The sequence below is a fragment of the Protopterus annectens genome, chromosome 3.part0, assembly GCF_019279795.1.
Source record: "Protopterus annectens isolate FY-2018-M chromosome 3.part0, PAN1.0, whole genome shotgun sequence".
Taxonomy (NCBI): Eukaryota; Metazoa; Chordata; order Ceratodontiformes; family Protopteridae; genus Protopterus; species Protopterus annectens.
This window is the reverse complement of record NC_056731.1, coordinates 1,601,519,158-1,601,545,339: the sequence shown is the minus strand read 5'-3', so window position 1 is coordinate 1,601,545,339 and position 26,182 is coordinate 1,601,519,158. Positions and strand designations below refer to the sequence as shown.

Sequence of the window (26,182 nt, the reverse complement as noted above, 5' to 3'; positions counted from 1 at the left end):
ACACACAGATAGTAATCTAGCCTTTGATCAACACGTGTCTACAGTGGTGAGGAAATCATTCTATATTGCGCAACTTATAAACAAAGGTATGGCGTCTAAGTCCAAGGAAGTCATTGTTCCACTGTATTCCGCATTCATCAGACCTGTTATTGACTACAATGCCCCTTTGGTATGTATCTAGCCAGGCATATCCAACAACTAGAACATCCACAGAGGTTCCTCACTAAAAGATTGCAGGGCATAAGTAATATGTCCTATGCAGACTGCCTCAAGACCCTATCCCTGTATTCTGTCTCCTACTGGCTTTTGAGGGGAGATCTGTGTCTGGCATACAGGGCTTTGTCAGAACCCAGTTTGATAGACCTCCTGCAGATCCACAAAACAAACAGTACCAGAGTTTTTCATTCTAATGACTTAAACCTTGCCTGTGATATAAATAGGACCTGCTGGAGAGATAGGTATGTATCTCTGAGAATACCCCATCTATGGAACAGGCTCCCCACCCATGTGAAGCAGAGTTCCTCCCTAATCCAATTCGGGTGCAACATGGACAATTGGATGAGAAACCGGAAATTCATCCCTGGTTTTGGCACCTATGTCTCTGATGCAAACCAGTAACCTGTAGATGGTTCATCTCCCAGGACCATGCTTACACCTATCAAGGGTATCGGAACTTGTCAGAGACTTGGGATGCATGGCTAGGCTTAAAAAGGCTCTTGTGGTTGTTAGCCTAGTAAACACTTATGAATCTATGAATGTGGCTGTTGTGACTGTTGTGATAGCATCTCCATTTTGCTAAACAAAATAATTCCCTGTGCTTTTTGATTCCCTTTTCATTTGGTTTTCTGGTCGAGCCCTAAACTTGCTGAGGGCAGTAGTGGTAGTTTTGCTGTGATTTCTCAGAGGTGGACATTTGCTGCTGTTTTTGTTCTTTCACCTTTTCTCCATAGTTTAACTTTGTTGGGCATTGCTCCACCCAGCTCCATGCAACTCTGTATTTGCACCAGTTTCAGATTCGCTCTTAGGAGCCATAGTTAGTCCTTACTTTCTAGTTAAAATTGAAAATGTTGAAGAGTAAAGTTTCAGGACATTGTTGCATTTCTAAGCGGATCACATAGCCAATCCAGACCAGAATTTTTTTACTGTATATTGTTTTTGATGCTTGAACCTAATTTTAACCTGAAATCCATGCTTTAAACTAGTAGCTAAAATGCTATTTTCTTCTCTAATTCTCCCTTAACATCTACCAGACTGACCTTGTAACTGATCCTAACTACAATAATTTCTGCATGCAGTTATCTTTGTACTCAAAGCTAATTTAATTTACATTTATTAATTTTCTTTGAACTTGTACTTTAATCCAGGAGCTGAAACAGTATTATATTCCTTTTTCTTCTTAACATCCCTTGCATCCTTCGTCCAAAATGGAAAATCAGCTAACTAGTCTTCCCAGTTTTACTAGTCTTATAGGTTCATAGGATGATACTAGGCTATTGACCCAGAGGCCGATATAAGCCTAGCCAAGAATTTCAACCATGTTCCCACAAAGTCAGCACCTGTTTCCCCTGTCCAGCAGGGATACAGGAGGGATCCCAGGGGTATATTTTCATTTTCCCATCCAGTTGTCCAGGTTCCTCTTAAAGAGGGCTAGTGAGGTACTCGGCGTGACATGGACAGTGAGGCTTTGGAACACAAATCTATCCAACCATCAAGTTCTATGAATGTCACAGACCAGGTTGAGGCCTTGCGTGCTGGTTGTATGAGTGGAGTTTGACTTAAGGATATGCAGCAACTCCGTCAAGGCTGGTTCTGAGATAGCCTTGTATGTCAGACACAGGTCACCTCTGAGCAGTCTGTAAGAGACTGAGTAGAGGAACAGGTCTTTTAGCCTATCTGTATAGGATAGGTGTTAGAGATCCTGGATTTTCCTGGTCAGGAACATCTGTGGTGTCTAGCTGTTGCATGTGCTTGGCAAGGTACATGCCAAAGGAGGCATTGTACTTGATAATGGGTCTGATAAAGGAGGCGTACAAGGATTTTATGACCTCCTTGTTGCACAATGAAATACCCTTACTTGTGAGGAGGGCCATGTAGAAATCCTTCCATACTACGGAGGCATTGTGGTAGTCAAAAGTCTGGTTGCTATCAACCTGGGTGCCTGAGTCCCTCACAACTGATTGCATGCTTTTTAGTACATTGTTATTAATGTGATAATTAGTGGGGACACCATTTTCCCCAAAGGGGTTAGTGGTGCATTTCTTGGCATTGCGTTTGAGACCATGCTTCTAGCACCAGTCATCATTTTGGGCAAGTCCCTCTTGGAGGATGTTCACATCACTACGGAAATTTATGACAGCGCCTATCTTGCAGTCATCTGCAAACTTGGTCAGCCACAGACCACTGGTTTTGACTTGCACCTCAGAAAAGTATATCCCAAACAGTAGGGGACCCAAGACCAGTCCTTGGGGTACACCACTTGTTATGGGTCTACTACTATAAGTGGCTTCCCCTATTTTGACTGAGGGGGTTCTATCAGTGAGCCAGTTAGCTACCCATCTGGTACATACAGATTGATGCCTTGCTGGGAGAGTTTATCTGTTATGCCTGAATGGGGAATAGTGTCGAAGGCTTTGGCTAGGTCAAGGTAGGCAGTGTGCATCATTTTCCCCTCATTCATGGCTTTGGTGACTCTTTTGAAGAAGTTGACCAAGTGTAACAGGCATGATCTCCCTTTGACAAAACCAAACTGTGTGGGGTCAAGCGTTTGGAGGTTGCCAATGCCCTTGTTTATAAGGTCCATGATGTATTCCATGGCCTTGCAGATCAGCTAATTAGGCTGATAGGTCAGTAATTGCCTGGGGCAGTAGATGCTCCACCTTTGTGTAGAGGGATGACAGTGGCTGTCCTCCATTCAGCTGGGATGAAGCCACTGCTCAGGCTTTGGTTGAATAGAGTGCCTAATGGAGATGAGAGTTCATGCCTGAGTTCATCTAGGACACAGCCAAGGATCTTGTCAGGTCCCATGGAGACTGTATTTTTTGCCTTTGGGAGGGCATTAAAGACCTGCTCCCTGGTGATGAGGGGAGGGGGGCAGATGCTGGGGATGTCCTGGTTTACTAATGGGGGGGGCAAGTGAAGTTTTCACTGAATCCGTCTGCCAGCAGGTTGGCTATATATGCGACTTTTCTGTATGTGGTGTTCTTAACCACCAGTTCAGAGCAGATTTGGACGTTACCTTTGAGATTGCAGACATATGTGATGAAGGCCTTGTGATTGTCCTTGGTGCATGTGGCGAATTCGGACTCTATTAGCCTTAGAGGATTTCACAAGTGACCTTATTTGCTTGTTCAGACAAATGAGAAATTGCTTCCAACTTGGCACCTGCTCATTCTTTCTGGGCAGCATGTTTTCCCTTTATGTCGAGTTTGTTTATTGCTGCTGTCCATTACTCTTGAGGAAGATGATTGGGTTCTGTCAGGTATTCCTGAGTCCATACAGCTATGTAGGTGCTCGTATAATTTTTTGGTATAGGCTTTGACATTAGTGCTAGGTCCATCTGAAGGGATGGTGGCTGTGAAGCTGCTTATGCCAGCTGACAGGAGATTGTAGTCAGCTTTAGCAAAAGTTTTTTTGTTGACCCTGACAAAGGGGGGTCAGGGGAAATGGTGACTTTGAAAGTGATCACTTTATGGTCAGATCTTACCAAGGAGAATGACATTGTAGGGCTGCTACAGTGGCTATTCATGTTGGCTAGTACCAGATCCAGGACTTTTTCACCTCTCATGGGGTTATCAACCAGATGATCAAATGCATTGGCATTGACTAAGTTGAGGAAAATATGGGCATTCCTGTTTGGGCTAGAATAGGTCTTCCACTCTATGGTTCAGCAGTTAGTCACCCAAGATCATGGTAGAGGGTTGAATCTTGATGGATTCAAGCAAGTCCAGATAGGTGGAGTGGGTGTCCTGAGGCATGGTTGGAGGTCTGTAGCTAGCTATGATTTGAATAGGTGTTTTGTCAACAGTTAACTGCACTTGGAGTGTTTCCTATGCGTCATGCTATTTGACCTGCCTGGAGGTGTGTATGTCTTTGATAAATATTGAAACACCACCTCCTTCGGCTTTGTAGCGCTCCATTTGGAGTCTGAAAGTATGGTAGGAAGAATAACCTGGTAAGGCTGGGGTGCTCCCTGCAGCTTTGAACCAGGTTTCGGTGACTGTGCAAATGTCAGTATCCTCCAGTGTGAGGAATGCTTGCAATGAGTGCAGTTTCATGCTAAGACTCCTAGCATTTAGAAGCATGACCTTTAAATTTCGTTTAGAAGAATTTCTCACATTGGTAATTTTGTGCTCATGACTTTGCCTAAAAAAGGCACTATGGGGCAGGCAAAGAGTCTTTGTCAGAAGCCTAAAGCCCAGGGGAGACGAATGAAGGCCATCTCTGGCAAAGCATCTTAGTCTGTCAGTAATGTCCTCCCAGGCTGTCAGGTACTGGATCCCCTTGGAATGACACCAGAAACTAAGCCAGTTGTTAAAGTCAGTAATTTTCCATTTGTATTGAGGCATCATTCTGGATGATGGTAGGATGCTGCTTAAGGCTAGGGACATACCTACCTGGGACACGTATTCAGCGAGCTCAGTCATGTCTCTTTTCATGTAGTCCAGAACGTACATCTCAAGTTATTCACACCAACATGGTCTATGACAGAGTCTATTGTTAACAGACTTCAGTGCATGTGGGATATGGCTGATTCTAGTACCTGACAAGTAACTTACCGTGACTTTCTCCTTGTCTAGCCTGGTGAGGGGCACATCTGTGTGTCTCACAATAGTCTCTTGTGACTTGTATGTTGGGTTTGTGGCTGGGCCTTAGAGGCTGTGAGACAGGCATGTGTACTATATGTGGTGCTTGGTGCTGTGGGTTGTGATGTGCGTGTGTGCTTTTGCTTCGGAAGTCTCTTTTAAGTAGGTTTTTGTTAAGAACCTCTGCATATGTCGGAGTGTGTTGTACAGGTGTGGGTGGGGTTAGAGATGTGGTGTTTGTATTATTTGAGCAGACAACCTTCTGCTCAATACATATATATATATATATATATATATATAAAATAAATCCTTCTCAGTGCCAAATGTACTGACTTGTGATTGAGACAGCAAGGATTCTAGATTCTTAATGTAATTGCATCTCGCACATATTGTGCTCCTAGGTGGTAGTAGTAGAGGATTGTCCATGTACATGAGGCAGTTGCTACACTGTCTCAGGATGCCCATATCACCTAGATTAGCAGGAGAAACCATAGGAAATTGTCCATTCATGGTTGTCAGAATCTGTGAAAGAGAGATCAGAGATAGTAGAGTAGGTACTATTTGACGAGAGTACCTATTGGTCTGAGTAGGGCTGGATAAAATCAATGCAGTAGCTGTAGTAGCTGCAAGGGAAGGCCTCACTTACACAGGAATGCTGGTAAGGGAAAAAATGCAACTGAGATACCTCACAAAGTGTTAAAACAGTGCAGCAGTGGTGGGTGATATGCAAACATGCGCAAACCCATGCAAATGTGGGGTTTAAATAACACAAAAATGAAAGTAAAATAGAAATACTTGAATTGACCAATTAACTCTCGTCTCTGAGCTCCTAGGTAAACACCCTATGGCAGACCAGTTCCAACCAGTTCATTTACTCCCACTAAGTGCAGGGAGGCCCCAGCTACCCCAAGATGGCGTAGCAGGAAACACTGGAGTCACACAAACAGATCTGAATACAGCAAACATGTAACCAGACTATGCTGAAGATATTTAAACTCTGTTTGGGTTGATTTATCACAGGAGAACAGATACACACTTAAATATAACAGTAGCAAACAAGTGCAAACTGATTTAAACAAATTAACCAATAAAAAGCTCAAAACTGAGCCTTGTTCCAGCAACCTTCAATCAGACGAGTTCTCACTGCACATTCCTGCTACTACGGTGAAGGGGAACCCTCTCCAACAAAAGATGACCTGATTTAGTGCTCAAGTTATACAGAGCTAGATTCAGCATGCCTGAATCTAGTCTGTGCTACAGCAAACAAAGTGCACCAATTTCAAAAATAAATAGTTCAGATAAGCAGGCACAATAAGCCATCAACCAGCAATTCCCAGCTCAGAAGGGCAGAATCTACCCTCTCCTCCCACAAGAGTGTAGACCACAAACCTTCGTAATGTAAAATAACTGGACTGAAGCCCAAGTGCTTTAACCAGAACTAAGACACTTTTAGAATAACAGACACTGAGCCTTCAACCAGTAATTCCCATCTCGGAAGGATGTAAGCCACCTCTCCTGCCACAAGAGTGTAGACCACAAACCTTCTTAATGTAAAACTGGCCTGAAGCCCAAGTGCATGAACCAAAAAGCGTAGAATAACGGTTACAATCTAGTCAGGCAACTAACAAGCAGTAATAAATGCAGTAGAATAATTGCAATTGAAAACTTTTTAGAACAAGCAGCAAAAGCAAAATAAAGTAGGAAGAAACACAAATGCAGTAATAGCAGATGAATAAAGTGCATTTCTTTAGGTTAACTGGGAAGGGAGGAAACAAGATAATTCAAGCTTGAGACACTAAGGGGGTGGGTCTTCCCAAATGATCTCTCTCTGCTTAGTAGAATGAGCTGATGAAATGGAACTGGGAGGAGTGTCCAAAATGAGATTCATAACAGGGGTGGGCAACTCAAAAGCCACCAAATTAAGAATGCAACAAAAACAAGGGTGGGTGAGAGAGAGGGAAAAATAGCCAGAGATCGGCAATATTCAGAGCAAGCAGGACAGGCACTTCAGCTAAATAGGGAGATTTCTAAATAAAAGAGCAATGCTGTTTTTCACCTCCTGCAACTAATTAACTGATGTAATTCACAAAGGAATTCTTTGATAACTTTGTTTAGTTGGCCCTAGCCAAGAACTCTTAAAACTCCAACAGAACAGAAAACTTAAACCTTAAATGAAGAGCTTCAATTCAAAATAAAATGCAAACAGAGATCAGAAATATTCAGAGCAAGCAGGCCAAACAAACACTTCAGCTAAATCTTAGTCTTATAGGACTAAGTATAATCAGGCAATGTAACAAATGCCTGATGCTTACAGATAATGACTTTTTACTTAATTTATCACTGTGCATTTCTGAAAGATGCAAGTACATAGCCAAATTCAAGTCCGCGCTCTCACAACCAAACATAGCCTCTGAGCATCACTCACATCCACTCCACACAAAGCCATTCTAAGTTATCATGCTCTGAAGCAGTTAAGAAAGTTCTTGCCAAGCCTCTATGGTCTAGTAGACCCAAGGCCCAGTGTAAACCAATCACCACAAAACCAGTTAGTGATGACACACCTGGAAGTCATCAGGAAACAGTACATCTTGAAACCATTACACAAAAGCAATCTGCAAACAAAATGTCAACTCCACATCTAGGCAGACAAATTCCACATTCATGAGGCTGGACAAAAGCAGGATGACAGTGAGCGGTTTCATGGCAGCCAAGATTGTTGACATAAGTGCCCTAAGGAAACTTAAACCAGACAAATATGATTATGACATAGTGGTGGTTCATACTGGGAATAAAGTACCTGTAGCACAAAACCCTGAGAGATATGCAGTCAGACATGCCAGAGCTCTTCACACTTTTCACAAATGCAGGAAAGATCTGAGAATTGACTGGAATCTGTCCATCACCAAGAATGATGCCAAAGTATAAAGGAGATGATTAGCTTTAATGATTGTTTAAATACCTGGTATCATTCAAGGGGGGGGGGGTCCAGTACATGTTAGCATGGGATGAGATGCTTAACAGCTGTTCTTGCTTTGTCAAGACAGTGTGCGTTTGCACCTTTTATTCTAAAGCTGCTGCATACTGGTGAAAGTGTTTGTCCCTATTGTTCCTTTTTCTTAAACAGGGTTCAACTAATAGACCTTCCAACCTAACTTCCCAAGCAAAATGACCAGTGGACCATATCAAAGTGGCTTTACTTAATGCTAGAAGTCTAAACAACAAATGGTGACCTTCAGGAACTTATTTGGTGCACATTCATGTTTGTGTTACAGAAACCATGAAACACTATGCTCCCAATGAATGCTGTCACAATACAAGACTGAGAAACATTGCATAACAGCGCAGCACTCTCCCTGAGTTCAATAAGACTCGTAGTGCCACTGCAGACTTGTTTAAAGAAATGTTAATACCAACCACAGTATAGCACTTTCATCCTGTTCATGTTTAAATAGCCAATACAAACCAATCACATTTTTAAAAACAAGTCATTTGATTATTGCCAGTTAATTTTCTCGGCAAATTTAAGAACATAGCTCATTACCTAAGAGTGCACTCTTAAAATATCTAAAACTAAACTAGTCATAATTATAATCTAGCTGCTTTAATTTTTAACAAGCAATAGAAATGTTATCATTAAGACAAGGAAAACCTATCCGCCCCTAATTGTACTTGCCAAATAAGTTCTTATTTGTCTGAGGAATTCCCACAATCCCACTCTAATTCTTTTTTCTACATTCTCCAACCTCATAAACTTAAATTCAAGCAAAATGTGTATATATCATGGAGTGATTAGAGAGAGTATTGTTCATATCTTTCTTTACAATATCCTGTAGATGTTAATAAATTATTTTTGGTAAAGTATGTTCTGTCTTCCCATTGTAATAACAAGGGCATGACATGTATCTAGCTAAATAATTAAAATTATTTTTGTGCTTCATTGTTCTAAAACTTGTGCTCTTTATGGCATTAAATTGGATTCTGTGGACAGACTAATAGAACTATGTTTAGATTGTCTACCATTAAGTAAAATTAATTTGAGTTTGATTCACCGTAACAGTAATGACGAAAATGGTTATAACCCAGGACCCTTACATCTTATAAAGTGTTAAAGTAGGATTGTGGGAATTCATCTTAGAAAAAACAAGAACTTATTTGGTATGTAAGATTAGGGGCCTAAAATCTCCCTGGCCTTAATGATAACATTTCTAGTGTGTGATTGTCATAAATGAAAGCATCTAGGTTATAACTGTAGTTTAATTTTAGACAGAATATATTCTTAGGTTATGAAGTGTAGTTTTTATTTGCTGGAAGTAAGTGGTGATGGTCATATGACTTGTTTTTAAAAATGTGAAAGTAAGTGGTGATGGTCATATGACTTGTTTCTAAAATGTGATTGGTTCATTTTGGTTATATATATGAATCTAAATCTGATGAAGTCCTGTAAAGGATGAAAGTGCTCAGTTGTGGTGGTTGTTAATAAAATGTCTTTAAACAAGTTTGCATTGACAGTATGAGTCTTTCTGAACTCTGGGAGAGAGTTGCTCTGTTACATGGTGTTTCTTGTTACAGAAAACAGCTTTAAAAGCCAAGAGAGCTCTCCCTCAAAACTGGGCTTTGTGCTTACCACTCATTTACACCTGATGGAAACTGTGTTGGTGTAGCCATATCTGTTAGATGCCACATTACATGACGTATCTGTAGACACACAAGCAAGGTTTATAGAGAGATTCAAATGACACTTAAGATCAGGTATTGGATCATAGCATGCTACAGGACCCCTTCCGTGTCTCCAGAAAATCAAATAACATTACTAAATATTCATGATGTGCTCCCTGTAAGTGGGAATGCTGTTATCCTATGTGATTTTAACTACCCAAACATAAACTGGGGAACCTGTACCAGAAATGTAGAATATCCACAGAAATTCTTAATTATATAAATAAGAACTCCCTGGACTAGATTAAGGAACCCTCTAGAAGACAAAATACACTTGACCTGGTCCTAACAAACCTTAGCATCTGTATGTGCCATCACCAGTGCATCCACCTCATTGGTCAAGTTAGACCACAAACAAGTAACCTTCTTCAAAATCTCCAAACCATTAGAAGCAAATATCACAAAAATAAAGGACTTCAAATCTCCTACAATTTTATGATGAAGAGTATACCAGTATCACCCAGAATGTTAATACTACAAATAGTAATGCAGACACATTCTACTTGCACCTGGACACATTTATTAACTTAGCATTCACAGCTAAGTCCAAACAAATGGGGAAGTTTAAAATAACCAAGGTGGTGATCCACTAGGATTAATAAATTGTAAAATAAAAGTAAGAAACTCCTAAACCCATATAATAGAACAAAAGACAGTCAAATTAGGGAGACCATCAAACTGCTAGGTATGTGTGTGCATCCATGTCAGAGAGTTAATTATCACTGTTAAAGTGCTCATTCATATTGCTTGGCAGAAGTTCTGCAATTTGTATGTCTGAGAGTATCAATCTGAAATACAGTACTTTGGCTGTAATTTATTTTCACAGTCATCACAAGCAAACTTTAGAGGTGCATAAATTGTGTAGCTTTCTGGGGGGAGATTGATAGTGGGATAGGCAGGTGATGTATGTGAAAGCAAAGGGAATTACATACACACCTGTTAAAATAAGCAGTGATGTGGTTTGTCAGTGGATCTGCAGTGTATGTCTGAAAGCAGCAAGCTGAAATTCATTACCATAGCCATACATTCTTTCATGTTCATCACAGTCAAATGGTAGAGGCATATACAAACTGTGGCCTTTATTTTTGGGGTAGGCAGTGTCGTAGTTTAGGCTATATATATGAAAGCAAAAGTAGTTACATTATTGGTATTAAACTGGCTGTTAATATGCCTTGTCAGAGAAGCTCTGGTGTGTGTGCCTAAAGGCGGCAAGTTGAAATATATTGCATTAACTGTAATTTAGTTCACAATCAAGCATCAGAGTTGCAGAGAAAGTATGGGTGTTTTTATTTCGTGTCTAGGGAATTGTTGACAGGGTAGGCTCTGTTTGTAAAAGCAATTTCATAATTACTGTTAATTTGATCATTAATATGGCATGTCGGGTGGGGCTTTAGTATGTGGGGATGACACCAGCAAAATAAAATACATCACTGCCCATCTATTTCTTTTACTTGATTATGTCAGAATATATATATATATATATATATATATATATATATATATATATATATATATATATATACATACAAATCAAAGTGGTTAGCCATTTCTTATTCTTGTTCCTGAACTAATATAGTGCAGTACTTTGCCTCTGTTACAGATATTTCGAGCAACTCCCTTTCATAACTGTGAGCTCTACCTTACTTTAATGTAGCAGCCAGGACTATTGCTGCTCAGAGAGCATCAGTTTTGGGTGCTGGGAAGCATTGCTGGTTAGGTTAGCTGCAGATTATACAAAATAAGTACACATTAGGACCTGTAAGTATGGATGGGCACTTTCCTGCTATCTCTGCATCCAGCTTGGTGGACATGGGCATCCTGAGGCAATGTAACAATTGCCTTATGTACATTGACAACCACTTAATTCTTGAACAGACAAATATAGTATGTGAGAGATGTAGTTGTATTTTGTTTGTGTATTTGACAGTCTAGCCCTCCACTGTCAATTTGCAAAAAGCAAGTTGTCAACAACTCACGCATATCACTCACCACCCCTCAAAGGACCACACACATACACAGACCTGCATATGTAGAGGTGCTCACGTGTAATTTACCCAAACATCAAAGGCCTCTCATTTCCAGTCCTTGGAAAGTCTGCATGTACACAGACAATTCCCATCACAAAACATAAAGCCACTTCTAATTGCGTCTCAACAACCAAACCTATAAGGTGAAATACTCTACAACCCAATATTCTGGTCATAGGAGACTCCATTGTGAGACGCACTGATGTCCCTCTTACCAGGCTGGATAAGGAGAATGTTAAAGCTAGTTGCCTTGTAGGGGGCCAGGATTTACCAGATCATGCACTCAGGTCAATTACTCAGTCATAGTCCATGTGTGGGTGTAAATGACCTGAGATGTACCACCTCGGACTACAAGAGAAACATGAATGAGTACTCAGAATGTGTCACAAGCAGGTATATGAGCCTAGCTTTGAGCAGTATTCTGCCATCTCCAATGATTATAGGTTCATAGGTAAGTACTAGGCTATATGCCCAAGGGCATTTATAAGCCTAGACAGAATGTGTTGGCTTTCGCCACTCTCTTAGATTAGTTGCCTGTGCCTCTGTCCAGAGAAAAATGAACAGACTTTGCAGGGCTTGAACCCAGGACCCTGTACACCATAGTCACAGTAGTTAACCAATAAGCCATCACATGCCTTAATACCAGTAGAAAATGATTGACTTTAACAATTGTTTTAACTACTGGCACCATTCCAAATACATGTCAGCCTAGGAGGACACTGTTGACGGGCCATGCTGCTTTGCCAGGGATGGTCTTCACCTGTCACCTCTAGGCTTTCGGTTAATGGCCAGTAGTGCCTTTTATACGCATTGTCAAACAGACAAACCTTCCAACATAAAAGTTACCCAGGACGAGCTAAAGGTGTTACTACTGATCAGTGCTTGGGAGTCTCAACAAGAAACTGCACTCCTTGCAAACTCTCCTTCCCATGGAAAATGCTGACATTTGTGCAGTTACTGAAACATGGTTCAAAGCCATAGAAAGCACTCTGGCAGTGCATGGCTGTAACACCTTTCAGACTTTTCTACTACCCACTGAACATGAAAGGGCAACAGGTGGAGGTGTGTCTGTCTACATAAAGGATGTCCAACAAACCATGGGAGAAATCCATTGCCATATTCTTTTTAGCTACAGATCCACCACCATGCACCAGGAAATCCATATATCATACTTACAAAATACCATACTCATGAGCGATTTTAACTACCCCACCATTAATCAGGAGGCATACATAACCACTGACATGCAGGCCCAACGATTTCTTGACTTTGTAAATTCAAACACCCTGGAGCAGATAGTCTGTACTCCCACTAGGACAACAAATATCCTAGATTTGGTGCTTACATATATGGAAGAGTGTTGCAACCCCCACTGTGATGTCCTCACTGTTAAGATCGGATCACAAAGCGATCCCCCTTTAAATAAAGGTAAAACTAGTCCCCCCACCTAACCCCAAAACTTTAAGAACTTTTCAAAGTTAAATCACCCCCAGTTACTGGATGGCATAGCTAGTTTCCCAGCTCCCCCAAATCCAGAAAACATAAACATATGCAGAGGCTTGCACAAAAACCCTGTATGACCATATAAACAACTGCATAGATAGAAACACTGAATGTGCTGTGCCAAAAAAACAAAAGAAAGAATACAAGATGAAGGATCATATGAGAAGGCAAGAATTGTGGAAAATGCATAAATATAGTTGCAAGTATAGAAAACTTCTGGAAGAACCTCATGTTGATCAGGATCAAACACAGGAATGGTTAAGGAGAGGTGAATTCAAACCAAAAGATGAAAAGTTAATATTGATGGCACGTTGGTTTACAAAGTCCATTGAACATGGGAGAAACAGATAAATGTAGGTTTTGTAAAACAGAATTAGAAACAGTCACACACCGTGTTGCTGGTTGTGACATACTAATAGCAGGAAGACTGTATATGGAAAGGCATAATAATGTAGCAAGACTGTTGCATTGGGGATTGTACAAACACCTGGGTATTGAAGTGGCTGAAAAACACTGGAAACATGAGCCACAAAGCATCATAGAAAATGATGAAATCTACATCACAAAAGGGGTCACCCATTACCAACAGTTTAAAAGACAGGTGCGAGAAAACCAGATATAGTGGTCCAAGAAAAGAAGACAAAAGTAGCATTGATCGTCAAAATCACTACACCCAGTGACTACAGTGTCTTGCATACAGATAGACACAAAGTAATAAAATATCAGGATTTGCAGGCAGAAATGAGACCAGTGTTGAAGAAAAATACCCAGACAGTTTCAGTTGTAGTAGGAGCAAGGGCCTTATAAAAAAGAATCTACAATTGTATTTAGATATATTACCAATACATGTAACTGGGAGTACCTTCGTTGAAGGTTGTGCGTCAGGGCCGGAAACTCAGCACGTAAAAATCTACTGCCAGTCATTAGCGGACCGGAATTCCGCTGTGGCGACCCCTAACCGGGAAAAGCCAAAAGACACAACAACAAACCAATACATGGTTCTCCGTACGAATTGCAGGAGGAATCATTACTGGGCACATTGTGGGTGCTGCGAAGAGCACTTTTAGCTGACATCAAAGATTGAAACAATACTAATTTCATGAATTTTGATAGTACTTTGACTTAGAAATGGGGTCAATTCCTGTCATAGTATTAGAAAACCCAAAAGACTTGTAGAAATTAAAAAACAGCAACAGCACCAGACCGAAATAAACCCCGGTCAAACTGCAAAAACAAGCCACACTGGTGGACCCCTGGTATTAATAGGTTGTACAACAAAAGAAAGAAAATCCTGTTGAGAAGTTAGAGGGAATGTACCCAACAGAGCAAATATATCCCTCATTACTCTAAACAAGCAAATCAGGGAACTAGTCAAGTCACTCAAAGCAGACGTTGAGGTAGAAATGGCCCTCCAAAGTTAAAGATAACCATAAGGCTTTTTTCAGTTGCGTCTGCAGTCTTAAGGGCAACATATAACAATGTGCAGAATTAGTTATAGATGGCATCACCTATACTCAGCTGGAAGATGCAACAAATCTGCTGGCCAACAAATTCAGCTCAAATTTCACCTCCTCATCACCCCCCAGTTCTCCCCCAAGAAATATCCTTTCCATTAATTATGATATTTGCTAACACTAGGTCATATATACCACCTCTTTGGGATATTAAATTATATTAAATTGATGTATAGGAACATTATGAATACAATCTAGTTTAGTATTAAGTGAAGTAATAAATAGTCCATCAAGGATATATATTCTTTAAACAGGTAGATTACTTGTTCATAGGTTTTATATTATTTAATATTTTTAGCTTTATTCTTTAGTGCACAAGATGTATATGTAAATGTTTTTAATATAGTATTTTACTTAGTATTTTATATTAGTTTTACTCAGGGAACATTGCTGCTTTAAGATTTGTAAGAATTTTTAGATTTTTGGCGCCAAATAAGATATAAAATGTATGGACTGCAGCTGTCTTATTGGTTCTGATGAAATCTGTATGTGACAGATGAAAGCGCTCAACCACAGTGTTATTTTTCTTATTTTTTAATAAAGTGTGCTTTTGGATCCATCGGCTTCGAGTGGTTTTGGTGATACACTGGTTCTGCTTATTCTTTCGAATGCTTACACAGCTTAAATCAGGACTCAACAGGCTTTTTAGGATCTCTATTTAACCACAGCCTCTGGACTGGCTTTGTACCGATTAAAGTGGAGGACAGCAACAGTTATCATCCTGCATAAAGGGGCACGCACCATCTGCTGACCCAGGAAATTGGACTGATAAGTTTGACTAGTGTTATATGTAAGGCCATGGAAAGAATAATTATGGACCTGATAAATAATGACATAGGAAATATCAAAACACTGGACCCGGCCCAGTTCTGGTTCAGATAAATGATAGGTGCCAGAACCACGGCCTAACACTAAATGCAAAAAATACGTTGTTATACCCTTTGGGAAGTGAAATACCTCTGCAAATCACACCCCTAAGAGTAGGCTCACAGATCTAGGTACACAGATGGATAGTATTCTGAACTTTGACTACCACATGTCCACAGTGTTGAAGTCCTTCTATGTGGCACAACTTGTAAGTAAAGGTATGGCATTCAGATCCAAGGAAATTATAGTCCTGCTATACTCAGCCTTCATTAGACCAACAATCATGTACAGTGTGCCATTTGGTATGTGCTTGACTAGGCACTTACAACAGCTGGAGCACCTCAGAGGTTCCTGACAAATACAGGGTGTAAACATGTCCCATGCAGCTAGAGTAAAACCCTTCTCCTTTTACTCTATTTCCAGGGATGGGAGGGTGGCCTAATGGTTAAGGTGTTTGCCTTACAAACACAAGGTGCAGGGTTTGAGTCTCACAAGGGATAATTGGCTAGGCTTAAAATGGCTCGCAAGGGCAGTTAGCCTACTACTAATCTATGAATCTATCTATTGACTGTTAAGAGGTGACTTATGCCTGACCTATGAGGCACTCACAAATCCAGCCTTGATGGAGCCACTACACATCTGCAAGTCAAACAGTATAAAAGTCACACAATCTAGGGATCTAAACTTAGTGACTGAAACAAAACATGCTGAAGAGACAGATGTCTCAGAGACCACCCCATGTTTGGAACAGGCTTCCTATTCACATTAAGTAGAGCCCTTCTCTGGCCCTCTTCAAATGTAATTTGGATCAGTGGATGGGAGTTGCAAATTCATACCTGGGGTCATGCCTATGTCCTTTGCGTACAGGGACAGTCTGTAAGACACTCAAGGCATAGACACAAATCCATGCCATCTTCTTGCCCCTAGGGACCATTTATTGGGTAAAGCAGATTATATTGGCCAGAAAGGCAGTTTTATCCTCATTATTTACAGTCTCACAGTTGCAGTCCTTGAAAGATTGATTGTACCCCTTACAAAGCAGATATAAGTTAGATAATGGTAACATGTATTCCTGAGTCATAAATCTGATGTGTGGCCCCAGAGCCAAAAAACTTGAACAGCCCCTAAGTTAGGACATTGTTTGGTATTTTAGTGTTATTGTTAAGATTTCAGTGTAATGTGATTTAGTTGCCCCCCCCCAAATCCTCTTTTTACATTAATGCAATTTTCTCATTTGCTGGTTGACTTTAATATTTTGTGTAATATTTTAATACTTTCAGTTAACCTTTTTCATTCAGATAATGAAATGTAGTTTTCATTTCTTCAAATCTAATTTATATAGTTTTATTTTAGTTTCAATGTTTATTTTTTGGGTATGCAGTGTGTCTAGTTTGTAGTTTTCTTTAATGAGAGTTGGGTGTGGTGATTGAGTAAAGCTTGTGATTGTTTGGGGGGTTGATGATGTATGTACATTGAGTGTTGATAAATGAAAATGTCTACACTTTATGCCAGATGTAAATGGAATACTTGGGGATATGGTATGTAATAAGTGGAATACAATGTAATATAGGTTTAGAGAATGAGTCTCATTATGAGCGGTGACGCCACTAATCAGTTCCCTGACATTCATGACATTTCATGCATCTTGCAAACCAGACCCGTTTGTTCCATTTATCCATTTTTGTTTGTTTGAATTACTGTTCCCTGTTTGTTTCAATGGGATGTGATATTACTGGAGCTTATGACTGACAGTTTCAGTGAAAATGTTTTGTCTAAAGCAGTTTCGCCAGTAGTGGAGAATTCCCTCTTCTCCACTGATGTGCGACCTCAGATTAGTTATATACAAGTGGGGGGTGAAGAGGGGTTTGCCCTCTGCGAAAACAAAAACAATTTCCTATGAGTTTTACCAAAAGTGCTTTTGGTGAAACATTTTCAGAGTTTTGCTTTCAATGAAATGGGTGTCAGTCTGGCAACAAAATTCCATGATTTTGCAGTTTGAAGAAGTTGTCAGTTGAATACAGCTCTATGTAGCTTCTGTAGTTTCCCCATTTTAATGGATTTCTCATGGGTGTTTTTTTTCTTCTCTAGGTCTGAGATGATTTTAATCTTGTTTAATAATTTTAAGGTATGTTTTTGGAATTTCAGTAGTGTATGTTAAGATTAGCTGTATATAATTATCTTTTTTGATCATAGTGTAAATGGGCTTCCTTTGCTGGCAATATTGTTTACGGATTAGCTGGTTGTAGCTTGATTTTTTTTTTTATTGTTATGAATAGAACAAGTTTCATTTTTAGGGGGTTGATGTAGGTGAACATTGTTTTGATTGCTTTGTGGTGTTTATAGTGTGGATTTTTTTTCTTTCTTAATATAAATTGGACTGAGTTTTCTTAAATTATGATGCAGACAGAGTGGTGACAAATCCATAATGATGGGCAAACAAAAGATTGTACACTTTAGTATAAATATGCATTTTTTTTTTGCTTATTTTTGATAGAATACATTTTCTTTTTCGCACTCCTTTATTAGTGTATGTGGTTAGGATTAATAATACATGTAACAAGTGTTCCTGCTTTAGACTATGTACCATTTTATTGCTTTGTGTGAAATTCCTTTATTCTTATCACATTTATGCAAATACAGTCTTGTGTTTGATTCATTCAGTCTCCATTCTGAGAATTCTACCGAGATGACCCTTGAAAATAAGTTATTATACTAACAGCTAGCCTTGTGCACAGGTAAACTAGATGGCCACCAAGTGTGGCTTACTGCCATTTATTCAGCTTACTGTCATTTATTTATTTTAGGTAAAGAAACATGGCAGAAGTGTTTTTTATTTCACTTAAATTGCCCAAGGAGCCTCTTTTCAAAGCTGCTGTGGTGCCCTAGGAGGGGGAGGTCCATGCACCTTGTAAAATCAACTGGAAAGTGCTGCTTTTTGCCATCACACAGTCTACTTTATTCACAGAGTAGCCATATTTATGGCAGTTTCAATGTGGCCACATGATTCAAACATGGTATTTCAGGTGGGAAAGTAACTGATGATTTGGGAGAGTTTACCATCTCTCCAGTGGCGGCTGGTGACTTCAAATCAAAGGGGGGCTGCAGGAGACAGCTGAATGGGTGGGGTCAATGGGAAGGGGTGTGGCCAACTAGAAAGGGGAGGAGCTATGCTCAAAACCAGAACAACTAACTAAATATACTGCCCTGGGTGCCAAACCATCATTATGAGAGTCCAATCAAGACAAAATGAAGTGTAGAAGAATAAAAATATTTCAATGCATTCGCTGCATGACAGCTTACTTAATATCTAGATGGAAACAAAAAGGTTGTGAGGCATGAAAAAATAAATTAGTTTTTAAATACATTAATGGAATGCTAGTCAAAATCAAGTAGCACTCAACTCAAACCACTTCTTGCACTGCAGTTCTAATTATAATTTATATTCAGCTTTATTAAAGTACCAAGTAACATGCTGAAAGTAGAAATGTCTGATGCCCCTACTTGTAAAAATGTTTCTTATCCAAAAAAAGACCTGCTGCCTGATAACTATCTACTTGTTTCATGGGAAAAACATGATCAAAGTAAAAAAATTAAAAGCAAACAAGAAATAAGCTCAAGATACATTGCTTAAAAGGATTACTGTACAAGTTATGGACCACACGATTGGCATTATGTTTAGTTTACGGGTAAAGCCTGCAGAGATGACTGGAAGTCTCTAAGTGTAATGAGCTTCTTAAAATAATGTATTCTGTCCTTTATTACAAATACTGTCATATGCATTTCAATACCCAAGGCTTATACATTATCTAGTTAAGTATTCTGTACATGGAAACAACAGAAAGGCTTTCAATGTTGGCAATTCTTTAACAGTATGCTTATTAAAGCTTACTTGCATCTTGCGATCTCAGCCAAGCTTACCTGATGGTCATTAAAGTATTGCTACTTAAACACAGAGCAACAGGCACTTTGAGTAATAAGCATAAATCAACAGTACAAAAATATGACATAAACCAGACCATTCTGCAAAAATCAAGGACAGTTGAAAAGCCACTCTAGTACTTGTGTCTACCTTGGATGGGGGGGGGGGGGATAGTCTGCGCATTTACACTGCATAACTACTCCTTGCCTTGCTTCAACGCATCCAGAGTCACTGCATGGGGGAGTGAGGTGCAAGAAGTATGCCACAATTTGAAATGTCTCTGGCTGACTGTGATGGCCCTGACACATTTGTCATACCTCTCAACCTCAGAGCAAGAAATCTGGACAAAGCCATACAAAGAAGTGGGACAAAGGCCCAAAAATAAGGACAATTTTTAAATATTGCTCTTATAAACTTAGAAAGATAATAGAATAGGTCTTGCATTAGTATGCATTTTCTGAATGGTATGAAATCTGAAACTCAAATGTCTGTCATTATTTTCTAACTTTAGTCTTTTATGATTTGTCACTAATTTGCCAAAAAAACACAATTTTGCCAAAAAAAACACAATTTTATGAAAAATGGACCAAAACTGTGATGTAAAAATGTAAAATAGCCGCACAATACAGCTGGGAACCTGTCAAAGAAGGGACACTTTAATATTAGTACTGCTAACTTGAGCAGCTGACAAAATAAAAGAATCTACATGCATTTCTGAAATAAAAGTAATCTATAACTCTGATTATTACAGTTATTTCTTAATTGTAAACCCTCCATGTTTTCTTCCAAAATTGCTATTTTGCGGAGGGATTATTAGGGGGAAGAGCAACATTTTGAGCCAAAATCAGGGAAAGTTGAGAGGTTTGTCTATGCCTAATTCTATAAAGCAATTTATTTGCATGTACCTCTCAACCTGTTAATGCAATGAATCTGGACAACGCCAAATATATTGGGGGAACATATAAACAGTACTAAAAATTGCTCTTGTATAAACTGAGACAATTGATAGAACAGGTCTCATTTTTCTGAAAGTTATGAAGTCTGAAACTCAGTGTGTCATTATTTAGTGACTTAGTTCCTAAATGATTTGCCAGAAAACCACTAATTTTATGAGGAACAAAACAAAATTAAGAAGCAAAAATCTATTCATTCTTTGAAAATCTGGACAGTTGGGAGGTATAGTTCAGCTGGGGCTGTCTTTAAGTTTGCCGCCCTTCCCCCTCACAAAATCATGGTCAAATGGAGCCTCCCCCTGCAACCATTCCAATGATCCATTACTTGGCTATTTCACTCCATTTACCATAAACACTAATGTGTGCATACTGATTTACTTCTATGATGATTTGGACTTCATTTGAAAGTTTCATTTTGCATTTTACAGCACAAACACTAAGACATCTGCTAAACAAACTTAGCATTAAAACTTCTCTGCCCTTGAAACTCACATTCATTGAAAACGCATTGAAACCCACATTCAAAGAAAAATACATTTTACCAGTGGCAGAACTGCCCAATTCAAAACATCTTTCCAGTAAACAATGAAACAAAATGCATGCACCCATAATGACAAAACTGCCCAGTTCAGAACATTTCCATCATAAAAGTCTACTCAAACTTCTACAGTCCACCATTATCAGTAAATATGCACAATTCTACAGTCCACCATTATCAGTAAATATGCACAGTCTCTGAATAAGTAAAAAAATCATCTAAATAATTCCACATTAAATAAATTTGTAACTAATGAAGAGGTTGCTGCTAGCAAACACCTTTATATTTCATGGTTTCATCGAAAAATAAAGTGTCTGATGCCCCTGAAGAATAAATTGCCTATATTCCATTAAAAATGATAAGCTAGTAATATTGCAATAGGAAATGGATAGCAAACCGATAACAGGCTCATAGTTAGTATCTTAGCTTTTTAGTACAGCAGCATTCACCCCTCGTGGGAGTAGAACCAACAACCTTTTGCATCAAAAACAAGTACACAACCTATTGTGCTATTAACAATGCAAGCTGACTTGGCATAAGCAGCACTAAATTTCTCTTCCCCTGAAGCTCTCAGCTCCTTGTAAAATCTACTCAATACTCAACTGCATCTCAACTTCGCAGCACAAGAAATCTGGAAAAAGCCAAATTTATTGGGGGGGGGGTCAAAAGCCCAAAAACCAGGGACACATTAAACATTCCTTGTATAATCTTGAAAAGTTGCTAGAATAAAATGCTGTGTTACCACCATAAATTTTACTGCCAAGGTCCCTGTACAAAACAGTCAGAGCAACATACCACTATGCCAAATCAGCTGCTTTGTGAAAGAGCGGAAGACTGAAACTTAAATGGCTATCATTTAATGAATTCAGTTCTCACCATAGCTGTCAGCCTCTTAGCACAAAACACCTGGACAAAACCCAGTAATGAGGGAATACAGCCCTCAAACATATTCAGTGAATTCAGTTCTTGCCATAGCTGTCAACCTTAACACAAAAACCTGGACAAAGCCAATAATGGGGTAATACAGTCCCAAAAATAAGGACAAATTTAAAATATTAATCTTATAAACTTAGAAAATTGCTAGAATAAAAGGTTGTGTTACTATGTATTTTCTGAAGAATATGAAGTCTGAAATTAAAATGCCTGTCAATTTTACTTCTGACGGAACAAAAACAATTTTCAGCAGAGGCCCAGGGAGAAATATTGCAGACAAATGCCTTTGTAAAATGGCAGAGCACCAGAGCAAATCCACACAAGCACAGGGATGAGATGCAGACTCCACACAGAAGGCACCCCAGCCAAGAATCAAACCAGAAAACCTATAGCTTTGAGGCAACAATGCTACCACTGCACCATCAAATATGTAAGGAATTAAACATTCAGAAACCTGAAGTCTGAAATTCAAATGCCTGTCAATTTTATTTAACATTTGTTAATCAGGACAGTCTGACTTGGAACAAAAAAAATATTTTCAGCAGAGGCCCAGGAAGAAATAATGCAGACATGTCTTTGTAACATGGGAGGACACAAAAGCAAACCCACACAAACACAGGGAGAAGATGCAGACCCCACACAGAAGGCACTCCATCCAAGAATCAAACCTGAGAACCTGCAGCTGTGAGGTAACAATGCTACCACTGCACCATCAAATATCAAGCATTGCAACATTTAGAAACCACAGATATTATGAGGAACAGATCAGATCAAATATGAGGCAAAAATCTGCAATTTTTTGACAAATGGTGGTGGGTAGGGAATTCAGGTCCTTAACACTTGCATACAAGGTACAGGGTTCAAGCCTGAGGTATTCCCTACCACACCACCATGAGTTTGTTCTAGCCACCTAACAACTGGGGCATTTTCATACACACACACTCACACTCACACACACTTTGTTCCTCTTACCTTCCATAGTGCGATATAGATCCCTTCCACACACCCATAGTGCGATGTAGATCCCTTCCCCTGTCCGCGATCCCCGACGAGACTCCTTACCATTACATCCCTGCGAGATCTCCAGCCTGCTTGCATAGACTTCTGGGAGCTCTGTTCTGACATGTTTCCCAGTCCGGACTGCTGCTGAGACAGTCTGCGCATGCTCCATGCTCCCGACTGTCTCAGCAGCAGTCCGGACTAGTGCGCATGCGCGAAAGTCTGCGATTTTTTAAAATTTTTTTTATCTTTTCTTTTTCTTTTATTTTCTTCTTTTTCTTTTATTTTCTTTATTTTACAGCTGAGGGTGCTGCAGTGCGGCAGTCCAATAGCATGGGCCGCCCCTGCATCTCTCCAACAGAATTCAACTTCAAAGTCTTCCTGCCTTGGAGCAATTATTGTATTGGATAAGATATGATCAGCCATGCAATGAGAAACTAGAGAGTTTCAAACTTTTTATTCCCAGGAAACTGGGCTCATACTTTTACAGTGATGTATATAGTCCAATAAGCAAGAAAACGACACAGAAAAGAATATTTGACACTATTTTTTTAACTTGTGCTTTGATTGCACACCACTAGTAGAAACTAATTGAAGAATTTAGAGCCACGTATTGTAATATGCATTGCATATGTACATTTGTGATATTTTAGATTTATTTTTGATGGAATGTTCTAATTTTGTAGAACTGTACAAAGTCATACTATAAGCATCTTAAATGTTTGGTTTTATATCCCTGTTTTGAAATGACACGTGTGTTCTGTATTTCAGCCAGTGCAGTGATTTCTGTGGTTTTCCTTAAGGAGGTAATGCGGCCATCAGATGTGCTAGGTAAGTGGTATACTCTTTTTAAAGTTTACACAAAAAATGTAGACTTATATGATATATAGAGCACATGGTTTAATGACTTTGCATAGAACTTTTGTCAGTATGTTTTCATTAGTATGTCATGCAAGTAGAATTTTGGATTTCAGAATACTAGCTCATAGAAGCATCTTCTATAATGGTGAGCAGGGACTGCCAATATTAAAATTAGGCACAAGAAATGCGTACAGATCAGATTTCCCAAACAACTGCCCTTTTCCATAGTTTTTGTACTCCAGTATAGTTTTATGTTCTATTAGTTATGAGTTTGTTTTTCATTTTTATTGTAAATTTTAAATTGCTGCTGCAAGCCTGGGTTCACAGGTCAAAAGGGTGAAGCCCTTATTATGATCCAGAAGACCAGAGTTATGATAGCAGCTGAGGTGCTAGAGTAGCTGGGAACAGGAGGTCAGGAACCGAATGGTAATGCTGGCTTGCCCATCTTGGGAGAGGGAGGAAGTGCTGGTTCTGATGCAAACTAGAAAGTGGAGACAGAATGGCCTCAGTGATGCAGCATAGACCAGGGGAGGTGAGGTGGGCTTACCAAGCCAGTGATGCCATTCCTTATTTGTATGTGGGAGGCACACACTTTGCATGGGGAGGGCATAATAAACCCCCATGATGATGCCAAAATGACTAGACTTGAGATTATAGGAGCCTGGACTAATACTGCTAGTGTCATTACAGCTAATGTCTGAATATTCAGCATTGGAAAGGTCAGTGCCAAGGTGAAGGATACTTACAGTGATGTCAGAAGCACTAAAGTCAGTAGTGGAAGACCCTTGCTGAACTACAATTGAAGCTAGCAACAAAACCATAGGCATCAAGGCATTGGCATCAGAGGAAATAAGTTCCAGCAGGAAAACTGAAACCTTGTACAGTATCCTCAGACAGAATGTAAGAAGCAGCTTTTGCTCATCTTCCTTGTACCTTAAATATTGGCTCAGCCAGCTTTTTGTAATATAACTCATACAAAACTCGAGAGTGAATGAATCTGAGCTTGTCTGATCCGGATTCAGCTGGAGTAGATCAAGCAGTAGAAAAAGTCTGGACTAGTATATTCTTCAACTATTAATGCAGGTATTTTAACAAATTCTACAATACCTGAAAAACATCTTTAGCAACAGTCTTTGGACCAGTAGACCCCAGCCAGGTAGTAGCCATTCACTCAAACCCCTTTTTTTATCATTCTTGACTAGCTAATTCTTTCTTTTCAGTAAGTACTGTGTAATTTGCTGCTGTCTAACCTGGTTTACTGTCATTTTACTAACTTGCACTCGGTTGACTACAACTTGCACGAAGTCCGAACGTTGAAAATCCTGAACACCAATGTTTCCAACTGGTAAAATCTTGCCCCCTTCTTGACCCATGTTAGCACTTGTTCCTAGGTCCAGAGAGATACGGAATTTCGAATTTGGTAAGTATTTTGGATATACTGGAAATCGGCATTACGGTTTTTCACGGACGTGATTCAATGATACGGTGACTTGACAGAGTGAGTCAGCAAAATGATAGTAAACCATCTAACCTAACTTCAGAATATCTGCCTAAATACTTCATAAATCATCCGGGTCTACTTATTAGTTTCCCCTGAAGAGTTTGTCAGTGCCTTCTATAGATGCAGATGTGAGTTGACATTTTTCCTGTAAAAGCATCCTTGAAATTTCACCATTACCTAGTTGCACACCAGACGACTAGTTTGCAGTGACAAGCACGTCTCCCAGGGCTGCAAACTGGATACTCCTGACATTACTTTATATTCTCAGTGCAACCATCTAGTCAGTAAAAAAGGGTCTGTTGCCACAGATATGAACTTTCCAGCTTGGTGGATATGGGCATCCTGAGGCAGTGTAGAAACACCCTCATGTTTACTGATAACCAGTTAATTTTCAAACAAACTGATACAGTATGGGAGAGATGCTTTTACACAGTCACTGGAGGCAAAGATGTCACATGAAAGCACTCCTAATGTCAGTCGGGTTGTCAGTAGTACACACACTGCACCCATCACATACAATTCAAAGCAGATACAGAAAGGTACATATGCTGAGGCACTTGACTATAACCTTCCTAAACCCCTAAGACCACCTAGATGAAATACACATAATAGGTACCCTCAGCAGCACATAATGCCCACATCGGCACATACAGCCACATCTCAGTGAGACTCTACATCTAAGCCCATAAAGCAAGCCACCACACAGTCCAACATTCTGGTCATTAGAGACTCCATTGTGAGACACACACTGTCCCTCTCACCAGCCTGAATAAGGAGAAAGTCATGATCAGTTGCTTATCAAGGGCCAGAATGCACCAAATTACGTATGCACTCATTAGACCAAAAGTTACCAGTGTGACTCAGTCATAGTCCATGTGGATATAAATGACCTGAGATGTACCTCCATAGTCTATATAACAAGTGACATCATGGAGCTCTTGGAATCTGTGTCCCAGGCTGGTATGAGACTAGCATTGAGCGGTATTTTACCATCTCCAAGGATGATGTCACAATACAAACAAAAGATGTTTGACTATAATAATTGGCTT

The 26,182-nt window shown here is 39.6% G+C and overlaps 1 protein-coding gene across 1 annotated transcript in view; it reads left to right on the top strand.

Annotated features, from left to right (window-relative positions):
* The window catches only part of NIPAL2 (NIPA like domain containing 2), a 1,611,812-nt gene that overhangs the window by 761,006 nt on the left and 824,624 nt on the right, over positions 1 to 26,182 (top strand). Inside the window, exon 4 of the mRNA XM_044065637.1 lies at positions 23,543 to 23,602. Within this exon, the coding sequence (XP_043921572.1) occupies positions 23,543 to 23,602 (60 nt within the window). The remainder of the gene's footprint in view (positions 1 to 23,542; positions 23,603 to 26,182) is intronic.